This window comes from Pollicipes pollicipes, unplaced genomic scaffold, assembly GCF_011947565.3.
Source record: "Pollicipes pollicipes isolate AB1234 unplaced genomic scaffold, Ppol_2.1 Scaffold_3447;HRSCAF=4054_pilon_pilon_pilon, whole genome shotgun sequence".
Classification (NCBI taxonomy): Eukaryota; Metazoa; Arthropoda; class Thecostraca; order Pollicipedomorpha; family Pollicipedidae; genus Pollicipes; species Pollicipes pollicipes.
In genome coordinates, this window is record NW_023596297.1 from 29692547 (window position 1) to 29709027 (window position 16481).

At 51.0% G+C, this 16481-nt stretch overlaps 1 protein-coding gene across 1 annotated transcript in view; it reads right to left on the minus strand.

The window, feature by feature from the left end:
- Positions 1 to 12124: 12124 nt before the first annotated feature.
- Positions 12125 to 16481, minus strand: part of LOC119092411 (paired box protein Pax-6) — a 36331-nt gene continuing 31974 nt past the window's right edge. Inside the window, exon 5 of the mRNA XM_037215373.1 lies at positions 12125 to 12135. Within this exon, the coding sequence (XP_037071268.1) occupies positions 12125 to 12135 (11 nt within the window). The remainder of the gene's footprint in view (positions 12136 to 16481) is intronic.

A 16481-nucleotide genomic window follows, 5' to 3' on the forward strand; every position in this document is an offset into this window, starting at 1 on the left:
CTTGACTGCATGGACGAGGTGGCCGTTACTGTCGGCATGCTCTAGCACGGCAAAGCACTGTCGGCAAGTGGTGTGACGTGGTGAGCGAGTGACGCCGTGCGCTAAAAACGGTGTTGGCTCTGGCTTCCCTGAGCGCGGCCATACCAGCGACGGTGCCCGCGGGTGAATGAACGCACACCGCCGTGCCCGAATGGAGCCACATACCTGATCGCGGGCATCCCGGAGCCCCGGATGACGACGACACCTCACCTCGTCCTCCACCCGATTACCACCGAGAAGTCCGCTGCAGGCTGCAGCCCGTTGCCTGTCTCGGCACCAGCACGCACGCGCCTGAAACAGCGGCGAAGCCCGCGTCTAGAACACTCGTAGAGCCGGCCACAGCGCTGTCCACGTCCAACCCGCCCAATCAAGTCATCAGGTCAAGACCAAGCGGAGCCGTTCAAGACGCAGCAGCATGCCGGCACGGTCCTGGTCGCCGTGACCTGCAATTGCGTGGTATGAGCCGCCCGCCCACAGCCCGTGCAGCAGAGGAGTGTGCCGGGTAAGTTGAAGTCGGCCGGGCAAGTTTAAGCTTCCCTTGTAATTGTCGCTGGGACCTATCGACACACTCAGCTCCGAAGCTATATGGCGTCACCTACCTCAAACCCCGGGAGAAAGAGCGGGTATTGCGTGTTATCAAACCGCGCACGTCTGGTTTCCCAAACGAGAAGCGTGATCACCGCACTACTGGTAGTTACATTAACAAATCATCAAGGTGCCTTGCGGCACCGGGTATGCCGTTACATTACAGCTACCACATTTACTCCTCGTATGCTGCGCAATTCTAATCTACATCCCGCGACTGGTTTAGATACCAACACACACACATACTGTACACTACGCACGGCAAATATTTCATATTTTCGGCACCCTTGCGGGACAGATTTGACTTCCTTTCCGTCACGACGTCCGCCGCGGGACGTCTCCATATAGCAGGCCCATCCCGATGCCTCAGGCCCGGTGATCAGGGGACTGGTCCGGTGACACAGACCGAGGCCGTACCCTCGGTGCGGGCCACCGGACCAAAGAGTCTATCGAAGGGTGCTGCACCATGGCCGTAAACCCACCATCGCGGGCGCCGGTTGGCGTTAATGCCGCGGTTGGCCATATGGCGTGCTTACTCCACACTAATCCAACGCATTTCCTAATCAAATATGGGTAAGAAAAGAGCAGCAATGACATCCGTAAAACCTAAGCAAGGTCTCACCTACCAAAACCACTTGGGACATGGATATTCTTGCACGACTTCCCAACACATTCTAAATCCAAACACATTCCAAACATTGAACAGAACAGGCACCCAGCCGCAGGCCCGCACGTGGCCGACGAAAAAAGCAAGCATTGCTTCACTGGTCGGCACGACGGTCAAATTGTGCTGCCCATAAAAGATCACAAAACGACCTTCGCCGGTGTGGTGGGCACGCTGCAGCGCAGGCGCGAGGCCGTTTTCTAGCAGAGCCCGCGTTAACCCGAGAAGATGCGCATGGCCCTCAAACGGATGACGGCCACCCCAAGGGAAACCGGGCACCCGGCAGCCATCGGTGACGCCATGGGTCGTGGCCCACGGACTCACCTCGGTACAGGGTACCAGTCTGGCCAGAATGGTGCCGACATTTTTTTATTGTTTGACATAACATGATGCAGGCATACGTGGCCAGTCGTAAGGTACAGAGGCCGCGCGTATGGTCCCGGCATACGTCACCAGACAAGGTACAAATTTCGTTTGCACGGTTCAGACATATGCAACCAGACGCAAAGTACAGGTGTCCTCGTACAGGCATACAGGTTTAGGCATACACGCCCAGACACATGGTGCAGGCGAACGCCTGTGTCCTTACCAGTCCTGATCCAAAAATCTCGGCCGCTCCCCGCGTGACCCACCCTGTCGCGTTCGGCCGGCCGACTGTTTTCGTCTCGGTTTGCCCCCTTTGTCCTCTCCCCTCCCCTCCCCCTGCCGCCCCCTCCGGCCGGCCGGCGGCCCGGCGCCCCTCGGTCTTATTACGCAGGTCGTAAAGTCTGTGGTGTCTCCTTTCCAAGACGCAGCCGCGACCGAGGTAGTGTCGCTTACTGGCTTTTCGGGGCCTTCTAACCTCTGATAGGTTAGCCCCATCACTTGATTTTCGGGGAGAGCTGGTGCTAACACAGGATTTTCGTAACTTGAGTGGCTGAACTCGAGAAAGCTCTTGCGGCGCCCCTGCTGACGCAACGGCTCAAGACACGCATAATGCGTTCCTCGCCCTTTGCTGAGGGCCCATGATGTTTTTGGGGCTCCGGGATCCAGCCGCAGGCCATCCCAGTTGTTCGTGCGAAAGAGTTCACTTACATCCGGCCCGGGGGACCAGAATGTTAGTGCGAAAGAGTTCGTTAGTATTCCGGAGGACCATCGACTTGAGACGTTGAAAGGGAAGAGTCTCTATTAGCCAAAGAGTTACAGTGTAAATGTAAGAGAGGGGTTGGAGGGCGGCGTCGCACACTTCTAGGTCGTCGTCGTCGTCGTCGCAAACGCTGACGCGGCTCTCGTCGATCCGCGCCGTCGGAGCCTCAACGTGGACTGCTCGGCAAAGACCTGCGTCCCCGCCCGCGTGTCCCCATAAACCCACGTGGCCCACATATGGGCTCCAGATGGTGGGGGACCAATCGGCAGAGGGGCCGCTCACACCATCGCGGAGACGCCGCCGCCGCACCGGCAGCGACGGCCCGTTTGCTCGTTAACACCAGTCATACCGGTAGACAGCGAGCGCCTAAAGCGAATCGAGCCCGGCCCGCCACGGGTGGCTAAATCTGAAGGCAGGCGCTCGTTATTGGGCTTTACGACCCACTCAGCTGCGAAGGCTATATGGCGTCGCCGGCCTCTTACCCCTGGCAGCAAGGGCGGCACCGCGGGGAATCGAAACCCGTGCCTCTGGTTTCCCAGACGTGCAGTTGCTAATGCAGGCGCGTTGACCACCACGCTATCGGCTCTCGCCAACTGAGCTACCGTGACAGGAAAATCCGCAATAATGCGTCAATTGACGAAAATCCGATTTACCAATATGGAACATTTATGCCGAGTGTTTGATGTTGACCACCAGTGTCTGCTTCACACAAATGCAAAGACACTGCTCCTCATTTTCAGCTCGTATGCATAACACAACCAGTCTTCAGTATGCCGAGAAACACTGGTCAGAAGGGCTGGCGCCGCGCAGGCCGTATGACACTAGTCACTGCACGACAAAAGCCTACCACCCGCGGGACTATGCTTACAACGAACGCAGCCATCACTTCCCTCTGCGTGCCGACAACCCGAGGGACCGGCCCTGGTGTTTGTGTGCGTGATGGCCGGCTATACAACCCGAGGGACCGGCCCCTGTTCCCCCTGCGTGCCGACAACCCGAAAGACCGGCCCCGGTGTTAGGGCGCCTGATGGCTGGCTGTACAAGACTGACGCAAGTCGAAGTACGTACATCTCGGTATAGGTGGCGCTGACATCGGCCCAGTAATAGCTGATTGGGCTGGCCGCGTGGCCTGCGGGCTGTGGGGATTGTCGATGGATGCGGACCGCAGCGGCCCACCACAAGTCTCCTGTTTTGACGGGGAGTCGGTTTAGCGCGGTCAGTCGCCTTCGATAATGCAGTAAGTGGAATACATGACAAGCCTTTGGAGTATCTGAATTTAAACAGAGGGCAGATAAGTGATGGCTGAAAGAGGTTATCTCATAATATTGTTCATTCAAAATCTCTGCATTAGCTGAGCAGAACCCATTCATAACACATCAAATATTTCACAGTCTACTCTACTTGCTTGGGAGTGCTGAAAAATATGAGGCAAATATCACTTTGGGGGAATTAACAACCTAGGCTTAGTCATCAGTCTTCAATGTAGCAGGTACCAAAGCTATCAAGCAGGCATGGGTTATTTTGCCATGCTCAGTTTCAAGCCACATCTATGAATCATGAGATGCATACAAAAAATGCAATCATAAGAGCAGCCATGGCTTAAGGCATCAAGCACTAATATAACCCAATTTTGCCTCATTGGATAAATTTGTTTAACAGTACCTCTAACCTGGTACACCCAAATTCAGGGGCAATGGTAGATGAATTCATCATACCAGGTCAATGATTGGATGTTGCTGAACATGCAGATGCTGAACCCATAATCATGAAAAACCACATACCCAATGCCCTTCTTGCTCATGATATACAGAGCACAAGTGCATATAATTATACCACCCATACACAGAGATAGTGATTTGGCCACTCATAACACTAGAGGCTATTATTATATTGCATTTTTACATATGTATTAGTAAAGAGCTTCAATTCAACTGGATCCCAGAATACATTTTGACAGATTGTATCAATCAATGCAGGCTCCAGCACGCTTCCGTGGTTTCATCATGAAAATGTCTGTCCTCTAAATTGGCACAAAAAATGAGTATCCCAACACATTTTCAAGATGCTGAAACATATGTATAATGTTTGAAAACATCGCTGATACTCCAGGGAGTGCCGCTGGTACAGTGGTTATATTGCACATCCAGAGAACCAGAGGTACAGGTTTTGATTCTCTGTTATGCCCTCTCCCCCAGCTAGGGTGGGAGGCTAACAACACCATATAGCCTCAACAGCTAGGCACATTGTAAACACCAATGACAACCAAAAAACAGGAGCCTGCAAATTTTGGTATCAAACACAAAAAACAGCACAGGGGAAATGGCCAATAGATTCTACCTTTGCAGTAACCCTTTGGTTGTTAATGCGATTACAACACATGTACCAGGCATGATCTAGTTCTGCTGGGTGAAAGTGTTTTGATTTGTCGTGATTGCAACACACGTGTCAGAAATAATCTAGTTCTGAGCGGTGAAGGAGGTTTGATTTGTTCGCCATGGCTGGCATGGAGTATTAGTCATGTGCTTATCTGTCTGGTAAATGGCGCATCACCGATAACAATGGTTCGTGACAAACCTTCGAAAACTTCTGCAGTCAGGTGTTTGTCGCTTAAAGCCGGCTACCAAAATTAGCGGTATACATGAAACACTGTACGCTGGAGCTCACCCGTACATGGCTGCATCCACTACTCTCCAGATATGGATTTACTCCCTGAGACCTTGTTAGATAGCATTGCCTGAGACCGACCGACCGCCACCCTTCCCGACGCAATCCTGAATTGAGCGCCGTCTGTGGAATCCAAAGCCCGCGAAATTGTGGCCACGTGCTCTGCAGGGCCATGCTGACCTACTGCAGTCTACTGCTTTAAGTTTCGTAAAAATTATACGACCGTTTGAGCTAAATTTAGCCCTGATAGAATGATCAGAGGTTTCAAAATACATACACCTATCACTTCCACGACCTAAGGCTGTTTTATCCAGCAACTAACACAGTACTAAAAGGCTAAAATATTTCGCTACCCCAGTTCTCACGCATTGCTGGGCCAACCAAGCTGAACATTCGAGTCAAATGCATCTCCGGACCAAATATTTATTGTAAACACCTTCATACATTAATACTATGTTGTAATATATCATAAAACCCAGCGTTATATACTTTCTGCTAGCCATTATTTTGTTGTGTGCGTTAAACACAAGAAATTCAAAATACGCTGCAATAAGCATATACAGCGACAATCGATGAGGATTTGTACCAAAATAAGTTAAGTTCACGGGTGTCAATTTGCATTCTTTTGTGAGGGCCTTGCCCTCCATGTTGAGTTGCCCCCCCCCCCCCCTCCCCCTCAATGTTGGCTTGGCCCCTCCCCCAATGTTTTTGGCTGAAATGCCACAAAAATGTGGGTAAAAGATGATCATTACATCAGGATTATCTTCTTTGACCTTTCTGCGCAGTGGCGTCCTCGTACCACTCTCATAACAAATTGTAATGGGGCTAAGATACAAATCAACTAAGATACAAATCGTAACAGCTGAGCGGATAAACGATGCAATTAACTTCATATAACTAGCGCCATAAGATATACAATGGCTTGTCAGGTTAAAGTGAAATCCTTGAAATATGGGTATGACTACGTCCTTCATGGTTAGCCCTGTCCCCGTCCCCCACAACCAAAATGCGCACCGCCTCCCATGACCGCCACAGAAGAACGCCACCGGTGCCCTAAGATGGCCTCTAAAGGGGCGTCTTCACGTGCCGATCAGAAGAGACGCGTGCATCTAGTGCCTGGCCCCTGGATCTAACCTTGCATGACCCCTATACTGCTTAATTTAAAGACTTCTCTAAATTATTCTAAGATTAAAAACATACATTGCGTTTGATCAGGATAAAGTGGGCGAAATCCGGTGAGAAAAATGGGGAAGGGTAGCTTGTGAGCGCAATTTCCAGATAGCATGGCTGTCAGTGGGCTCTTAACCAATGTAGTACAAGGAACAATGACGTAATCAAACGATGACGTATGCAGGAACATGTTTACAAAACTGAGATATTGTGTTCTATAGAGCTGCATTATCCATCCAAAAGTATGTCGATAGTTATGTGTAAGCTCGCTTCATCATATGTCATGCTTGTTTAAATATCCTAAATGTGGAACATTCCCTTTAGAGGAAGTGTTCCAAATTTGTATAGGGTTTTGAACTGAAAAGGCATCTTAAAGATCATTTGGTGCAGTGCATACTCCTCGTCTTTTAAGACCTAAAACGTTTTAGCTTCTGATCTTGACGCCCGCGAAGATGTGCGGGCCTTTTCAGGCAGACTATTTCAAGGTCACCCAGGCGCCCATGACGTAATAATAACGTTGTTCAACTCCTGTTATTCCATGGTTATGCGGTGATTAAGACCAATACAAATATAACTGTCGAGCCGATCACATCTGGCGTTCGTGAGCGCGACTTCAAGATAAAGTGGCTCTCAATTGGGTTCTCAATGCAATGTGTGCAAGATACGATGACCCAATCAAGTGATTACGTATTGAGGAGCATATTTACTGAATGGAGCAATTGCGTTGACTACAGCAGTCTATTTAACTGAAAAGCATGTCATTAGCTATAAGTTATCTAACTTCATTACAGCTGATGCTTCCTTTAATATCTTCAAATGTGGAACACTCCCTGTGTGTCTCCCTGTGAAGGGAGTGTCTCACCTTTTGGCATGTTTGAAAACTGAGGACTCTCGTGAAAAACTCTCCTGAAAAAAAAGAAGAAAAACTCTCGTGAAACCTGAGGACTTGTTACGTCCAATAAAAGAACTGGATAGTGCCACTGCAGCACCATTGAGACGTAATAAGGATATCAATTTTGATTACTTTTAGCTTGGATTGCGCCGTCAACGCCTTGTAACACCACTACGCTTCTTCCCTGCGGTCGCCACCACTGTCAAGATAAATACGGTGCGCACCGGCGCTGGCGCGAATAAAAGCACGTCCGTGATTGACCCAGCGGGCAAGGGTCGGTTGCCGAGAAGCTGGTCGGTTGAAGGTTGAGCCAGTGCATGACATTGGTCATCTGATACCCCTATTCCCAAAGCCAAAGTCCGCTTCGAAAAGGGCCACTAAGGTAAATTACATAATGGCAGTGATTGTGGTAAACGCCACGTAGGTGAGCAGCCATAGTACCACGTTGCATTGAATTCGGGGGATGATAACTTCATGTTTGCGCACCGTTGTTCCTAAGCAGTGTTTCAAGCTTTCGTGACATTTATTACGCAATCAGTTTTGACAGTGTGTCGCAAACATGACAAATTATACACGTTGGGAAAAGGAAGACAAATAAAATGTACTTCTTTCATCATAGTGGTAAGCAGGAAATCAAACAAGATTCCTTCCGCAAGGTTGGCTACCCCGAATCAAAATCGTGAACTATTTTGTATATGTGTTTGCTTTCTGGCTGTTTTCCCCTCAGATTTATCACAGCTTACTTCAGTTCAGTTCTTTATTCACGATCACTCTCCCTCAGTGTCCCGCATTTAGCTCCGCTTCTTTCGGCATTCTCACAGCACATATGCTCCTCTATTAAACTGCACGTTGCGTTGCATTGTCCGTGCATAACTTGTACACGCAAATCATAAAGACAGAGCTGTCATTGCATATCGCTGTCGCCAGCATGGCCTACTAGCCTGCCCGCTGGCGGCCGGCGGAGGTTTCAATAAAATGCCTGGTCACCTAATGTGGCGCCTGCGTGGCACACCCTGCCGAGCCTCGCCAGCCTTGTGCTCTCGGGCGGAGAAAGGGTCCTCAACTTGCTAGTGTGCGTTGCACAAAGCCTGTAGACATGGGCCGTGAGAGCTGTTTGACCAAAATTGCGTGGGAATTTACGGTGGTCCTGAGATTAATGGGGCGTGTGCTGCCGCTAGCCAGTCATCACGCGTTACTCTGTCATGTATGATGCCGTCAATGCTGCACAGTTATGAGTGAAATGTTCGGCATGCTTCGACCATGAGCATAGGTCCCTTGCGCAAGCCACGTTTTGTGTACTCCGTGAATATGGCTCCATTCCTTCTCCAATAGATCTTTATCACCCATCGTCAAGCGGACGCTTATTTGCCCTGACGTAGCGCAAGTAAATTACGTCTTGTGTAGCCAGGCCCAGCTCAATACAGTGCAGCGTAAGCGCCTGCTCGTTACGGATCTCAGCTGCTCTCGAAACACCGATCATGAGGCCGGCGCTGGCCGCCCGGGCTTGAGCAAGCCCAAGCCCGAGCAGCCGAGCGCCAAACGCCGTGCGAGCGGCGATAGAGGCGGCAGCGCCGCGTGTCCTCGTCGAGCACGATCCGTGTGATCGCCATGAAGCCGCCGTGCGGCTGCCGGCCGGCCGGCGCTCACGCAGCGGCCCCGGCGGCGAGAGGCACATCTGGCCCGGCCGCCGCCTCCCGCGCGGCAGATGGCGCACGATCCGGCTGAGAGGCGCGCGACACCGCACTGGCCGCGGCTGGCCGTCTCGCGGCACGCCCCCCGCCGCTGGATCAGCGTAGGTCACGGAGGGTCGGTCACTGGCACCTCGATTTTTAGCTGACACGGGCACCGGGGTCGGGGCATCAGTTAGGGGTGCTTTGGATGATGGTGTGCGGAAACTGTGGTTGGTTCCGGGGACACTTGGCCAAAAGCTGCGCGGACGAAGGTTGACATTTTGGTGAATGCTGGGGCGTTCACAGTATAGGGACTCAGAGGTCATTGCTCTTTCCGTGGAGCTTGTATCTTCTCCGGGCTGCAGTGCTTTCTGGTTATATAGTTTTGATAGATGTGAGGCACAGTGCAGGTGCATTGTCAGACTAAGCCAGATACCGGGGGTAACATAGGACGGGCCGCTATAAAAAGACACCAGCCAGAAAGGCTTTAGGCGCTGCACCTTTAAGCGCTGTCTTCTAAAATAAAGAAAGGATGCATGGTATGTTAAGGTAACTGGAGCACCGACAAGGGTCCCCGAATAGGAGGGTCATGCCTCCGCGGAAGGACCCCTAGAACTTCATCTGACGAACTTACGACTGGAAAGTGACCAAAAGCTTGAAAGAGGGAGACCTTTGAAATGACCAAGTCAGCGTTTTGAAGATGGTTCCTAGGTATTATGGCGTCTCCAAGGCCATTCGAGCCTAAGGCTGAGCCTCGTGTGATATACGAAGAGTGTCCTGAGGGTTATGATGACGCTTCATGGTTTGGAAGAGGATCCGAGACAATCCCCAGAATGCATGTCAGTACTTTCGGATATCCGGAGTTGTGAAGGAGTTCTCAGACTGCGAAGCACTTCATTACATGATGAGGCCCCGGCGACACTTAATATTCTGGTTGCAAGATGACAGCCAGAAAAGTTCACGTAGATAAGGATCAGGCTTGGCTACAAAATAGCACTCGTGCGAAATAATAGACTCCAAAACGCCGGGTAGGGGATCATGTCAGAAAAGCACCCTCCTCCCACGTTTTGTCGAAAACAGAGATGTAGTTTTCTGTTTAGTTGAGGCTACTCCCTCCCTCTGTCCCTTAGGCTTCAGCCTCCCCTCCCCCCCAACTTTGAGATGGAAGCGGGCCAAACCCGTGAAGAAACCCGTTTGTTGGCGTACTTTTGGTGCAGTTTGCGTTACTTATCGCTGCTCAGTCCCCCCCCCCCCCGCCCTCTCTCCTCACTCATTTTGTGACACTACGCCCCGGTTAAGAGGTCAGAACGTGAAGAACCTCGGTACTGCAATGGGAACTCATGATCTGAAAAAGGCATGAAAAAAGCTCAACGAGTCTCTGGAGTTGGGCGTTTTCAGTACAGACTAGGCGTCCCCTGAGAAGAGAGCACCACCTCATGCTCTCCCAACTTGCAGCGGGCATCCCACTCCGATTCATGTGGTGTCTTCCCTAATGACCGGAAAGGCTGCTTTTATGCTGCGATAATGAGACAAAGATTTGACCTTAGCACAGGCGTCATGGGGACGAGTACAGCAGCGTGGTGTTCTCCATTATAACTGCTTTGGCATGCAGGGCAATAATTTAGGTAGCCGGAATTCGTTCGTTCTGGGGAACTGTTCGCTCAGATCATCCCATCTCACAACCAGTCAGAGCTCCCATCATGTCCTGTGACCCATTACTCCCGGTGCCCACCCTCCCATCTGATCGCTAGCGCCTGTGGTGGTAGCGGTCGGCGGCGGCCGTCTGCTGGCCCCGGTGCGCCGCTCGGACGGCGGCGAGCCCGGCACGCCTCATACGGCGCCCGACCGGCCAGGGGTGCGCAGCTCAGTAGCCTGCTCCAGTGTCCAGGCGACGGCAGGGCTCCAACGCACGCTCCGGCACAGGAATCCAGCACCCCCGCCGACCGGCGCCAGAGGAGAGCGCTCCTCAGCTGCGGCGGACACGTGACCTGCCAGACGGGAGGTGAGGCAGCATCTTGGGTCAGCTGGGGTGCCGGGTGGGGCGCTGCCCGACAGACTGGGTGCAGACGAGGCTGGTTTGGGAGTTAGAAGTTCGATCGATCGTGAAATGTGCTGCAGCGTGAAGAGGTAAGAAACGACATGAAAACGTGCACTTCGCATTGTCAACATGGGTGCTCCGAAATGTGTGTAGAGCGCCAGAATGTCGTGGCCTCCAAAATATCTAAGATATTTTATGCTATTCACAGCCGTTTGTGCGGCGCCATGAGTCGGTGAAATGCAACCATATTGACATGCAAAATGATCATGTGAGCATGCTCAAAGCAAATGCGTCTAACATCTTCGGGTGCTGGCTTCTGGCTGCGGCTCAGATGAGCATGGTTTGGGATTGTCTCCGACCGATACACCACTTGAATCAAACCATACAATGAGCAACTGTGGCGCAGCCCTGTAAAGTTCGAACATAACCTTTGCCACCGCACACGAGGGCATGAATCCAGGTGCGTGGCTTTGTTCTCTTTACCGGACGCAATGGTTGTTCAAGGCATATGTTTTGAATGCTTGGGGCAGTCATGGTCTGCTTTAGTAAATATTTTGGTTGCTTCCTGGGTCTGATTTTCCACCGGAGGAGCGAGTCCTATTCGTGTTTCTTGAAGACTATACGCCAATGATTCACATTATTTGGCGACGGCCTCTCTACGCTGGTTTCCGTTCGCACGACTAGTACGTTAACTTTGTCCCGACGGTCAGCAGAAGGGACCGCAGGCCGCCGTTATCTCAGCCTCAGTTTACGCCACGTAATGGACGCGGTCTGCACCGCCACACGGTCCGCGGGTGAATTTTAATGAGCGCATGCCCGTCATGCTTCGGTGCGTTTAGCCTGCAGGTGAGGATTCCGGACCGACCACTACCAGCCTAGCAGTGCAACAATTTCACATGGGAGCCCGCACCGGTCCCAAACGCGCGTCACAATAAACTGCGGAAGTACTGTCGCACAGGGTTCACTTCTGTTTCGTACACTGCAGCCGGAGTTTGGGAGCTAACGCGCACTCTGGTCTCACTTTGGTAAGCGTCTTGAAGACGATAGTCTCATGATTCCACACGTTTGCCGGGTAGCGTCCTGAGGCTGACGTCATCAGCTCACTGACTTTTCCTTTGGAAGGGTCGTTCTGTCCCAAAAATGCGTTCCATTTTTTTCTGAACGAGCAGAAACTTATAATTGTAAATATAGCCAAGCTGGGATTTTCTTAAAGGGGGGGGGGGGGGTAAGGAATGGAGCTTAGTGAGAATGCCTTGCACTGTTTTTAAACGCTCTGTCAGGAGCCATCTGCGGCGAAAAAATGACAAATGCGGGTTAAGGGGATAGGGGCGCTCCCCCCCCCCCCGCATACCGCTGAGCCTGTGGTGCCAAAAGGATTTTTCGGCCCCAGCATATATCAAACGGCTTTTATGTTGCCAGTTTTGGGTTACGCCTTCGCTCGCAACGATCCGCTCTAAAACAGTCGTAATGAAAGCACCACCCGCTCTCATAGATTCCCATACATGCAGTTTGTTTCCGTAGTTCGCTTGCTCACTTACTATGGTCCCATGCTTAGTTAAAAAATATGCAGATTTATAAAGGGTGTAAGAGAAAATATAAGTATAAATACGATAGCAAATTATAAGTGGAGTGTGAAGTTAAATATGTACGGCTTTTTCATGATTTATTTTGTTAAGTAATTAAAACATAGCACTGCGTTTTTCTGGGAGAAACTTTTAACTATATGCTGAACTAAACTAAACTATACTATAACTAACTAAACTATAAAACTAAACTATAAACTACATGGGTGAGCCCATCCTTTGAGACTCACACTTCAGCAAATCGCACAAATCAACATCCCTGAACTCCAATTGCGGGGTTTTCCATCCACAGGCGGTAGCCAAACATAGGCTGTTCCATTTTGAATGTTGGTGTTTCGAACTGCTTGAGCTCCCCTGCGGGAAACAGTGATATGCACATGCTTGAATTTTTTGCGATAATGTCACAGCTGTACTCATATTTTCGAAAAATCTACAGAACTCACGCGGAGCTTCCTATTTGGTATTACATTTTTGACACATTTTCGTAGATTTTCGCCAGGGTGGGCGGCGGAAACCTGTACTCAGATTTATCGGGCCCGGCAGATGGATCATCAGGTGGAGTTCAATGGCTTAGCAATGTCTGTCTGCGTTGGCATGGTTCAGCGGCAGAATACCTGCCTACTCTACATTCACCCTGCTATGACCGGCGAGGGATCGCAAGTTGCTACGCTCATTCTTGTAGCAGTTGCATGCGTCGTAAGATAAACCATGAACAAAACGTTACCATAGTCATGTTTGGTATAACCACGCACACCAGGAGATTGCCAGATCGTCATGAAGCTGAAACCTGACTTGATAACTGGAACCTGGTCGGATTACCAGTGATGGAATTTCCTGACCATTGCAGCAGGTCGGCGAGCACATCCTTTTGTCCTCGTCCCTGCTCCGCCCGCTGGAATGTCATCTTCTCGCTGCGGGGAATGGCCCGGGTGGGGTATTGTACAGAATATATGTTATCATGGTCCACGGAGCATTAAGTTCCGAAATGGAGCATGGCTGCGATGCTTATGACGGGAACCAGTCCGTATTACAAGGTGCGCGGCGCAAGCACCTCTGGCCAGCCACGCCCCTCGATGTGATGAGTTGTTTCCAGTGACTAATGGCCGGGGACGGAACATCTGGCGGGGTTTACATGAGAACGGTTATTAATGGCGATATGGGCTTTGTGATACTACTGATCAGCACTTGTGGTGCACTGTCATTAGTATCAAGATGTTGCCAGGGTCTTCCAAGGAGCTAGACGGACTGGGCACGGTGCATAAAGACATCTACATTTTTGTGGTTGTCGTTTTCAGTTCGGCGACGAAGCGTTTTGCTGAGGGTAGCGTGAGTTGCAGGAGCGCGCAGTCGCATTCTGCCTGTCTGTGAGATTCACAGTCCAGCAGCGGTTTGAGATTATTCAAAAATGCCGCGTCGTGATGCGCTTCGCAGAAGTAACCATACATTCTGTGTACCACACGTAATGTCACATCCGCTCACGCTGTTCATGTCAGCACCCTGCGTAATGCAGCGCCCTGTGTAACGCAGTGTGCTGTGTTAAGTGGAAAGTGCGCGCTAAGGGTTTTTCAATGGTTCATTAATAGCACCATGTTTAACGCTACCTGTTTGCGATGGTAATGCAGGCTAGGAATTACCCGTGAACACCGCGGTAAAAATACCAGTTTGCGCAATCTTGATTTTTATCAATCACCAACCATGTAAGACCATTACTTATGTATCAAACCCATGGCGTGCAAAAAAGGAATAAGTTTAAACCATCTATACAGCATGCAAGCACATGCGGGGCAGTAGGACGCGCGTCAAATCTCCTTACTCTCTTGACGCTCTCACTGGATAAAACCCTTTGAACCCGCGGAGCGGTGGACCATGGCTCGAATCGAGGGCCGATTCAGCCCGGGTGTCAGCTGCCGCTGAGCGGTGAAACAGGTGAAACTCCTGTCACCTGCCGCCCGGGCTGAAGATGACGCGGCTCGGCGCCCGTTCTGACATATCATCGACCGATCCTCCAGCTGGGGTTACCGGCCGCTTCCGACCACCGCTGACGGTGCGAGGCCTTCGGACTAGGGGCGACGCTGTCCGGTTGTCGTGAGCACAGCGCTTCTAGAGCCGGGATCGGACATGCCGTTGGGGTAAATCACCATCGCTATTACTCAGGGTGCAAGAATGCCTTTGGAGACGGCTCATGACTGGACGATGATGTCCATTGGGCTATTTGTCAAGGGATGTTGCCTGCCCGTGATACCTTAATATCAGACTGCAAGAAAGTCGCACAATCCTACATACGCCAACAAATTCAGATGTACAATCAGTTCATCTCCCCGTGGGATAATAAATGGCTCCGATTCAACTCGCAGTTCATTTGTCAACCTGCCAAAGTCTTTGATACCATCTATATTGTGGAGCAGTGCGGAAACAAACGACCACGGGCTGGGACACCGGAAGGGCGTTCTTCCTCCCAGGATCAGAGGACGCCAGCTGTTGTCGCCGCTGACACGGCGGTCACACGGCCGTCGTCGGCTCGGAGGCGCCGCGCGGACGGGCCGGCCCACCGTGCTGAGTCCTCGGCTGAGGTTGGTCCGTCCCCGCCACCATCTTCCTCTTCCTGCGGGAGCAGGGGCCCCGTCCGAGACCGTCCGTGCTGCGAGAGGGATTGCTCCAACTGGGCCGCGGCGTGTGCTGCGGGAAGGAGGGCTCACGCTAGAGGGGGCTTATATGTTGCTGTGCTCATTTTATGTAGCAGCATTAACAGGCATGGTATTCTAACATTAGACTACGGTACCTTTGTGCTGCATGTACGGTGTTTAAATCATCGAGGCATACTGAAACTCAGGGCCGATGCCACCGGTGAATGATGGGACTGACGGTGTCATCACATTACAGATATTGTCACTTCGCTGTGCCCCTTGTTACGTGGTGTTCCAGAAAATAATTGAAGCTTTTTTTACTCAATGCGTGGAATTTCAAGCCGAGCACAGCCGATTCTGCTGTGGCTGAAATCACACGGCAAAGGACCGGAGCGGGACTGGTAATCTTCATGCGACAAATTGAACATATATTCTGGCTATCGTTCTCGTCTGGGGTTAGCGTAGATAGTGGCACACCAGACGAGGATGACGGCCCAACAATTATCCCATCCGTGATATCGATATCTCGTCTCATCCACTCCGCTGAACTACGTGGAACTGCTTTGCTAGCCATCCCATTGCAGCCCATCCCTTTGCATCCCATAAGCATCCTTTTGCAATCCATCTGCTCTGCAGTGTTGAAAATTCTCTGTTTCTTTGAACATCTGTGAAAGTGAGAAGCGAAATATGCTTTCACCAATTCTCGCTGATTAGGCAGTAATTTCGGTACTCATACAATAATTAGGCACTAAACAGCAGAACAACCACTGTGATTCATTTTAATTATGTTCTCATGGTGATTTTGTCATATTAATGGAAAACGCATTGTGGGTGAACAAATAGCCCGTGTATCAGATACACCTGCTTTAGAGCATTGGCTGGTTACTTGGCCCATAGACTTAGAGCCTAACGAATGCGACATTTATTATGCCTAATGTAAGTCATTGGTAACAATCGCCACGCTGCAAAACTGGTAAATAATCAGAGGTGTTGGGATTATTCCGGAAACAATCACAGTTCATGTTATTGCACATCTTCCACGAGAAGAAGCATTGATCACATCAAGTGAAATCCGCTCGCACCATTGCACTGCGTGATCCGGCCGAACCGTCACGGCCAGAGGCACGTCACACCTGCACGTCACGCGGCGCTGGGTTCTCCCACATTAAAAGGAAGATGTGCAGAAAAAAGGTGTCAATAATAGCCAGCAGTCTCAGTCGAACTGGCCTTGTTCTCTGCTTCCCACAATTAGGTGCTGGCGTGCGGGGTAGGTCCCGTGACCTGCGTGGTAAAGTAGCCATCGGACCGACAGTAACCGTGGCCGAATATGTTTCTCTTTCTGGGCAAAACCAGGTGTCCACACCACTCTATCCCACTCACCCTCTTTGCCTCTTGCTGTGCAGCATTTCACCAATACCTACAAATG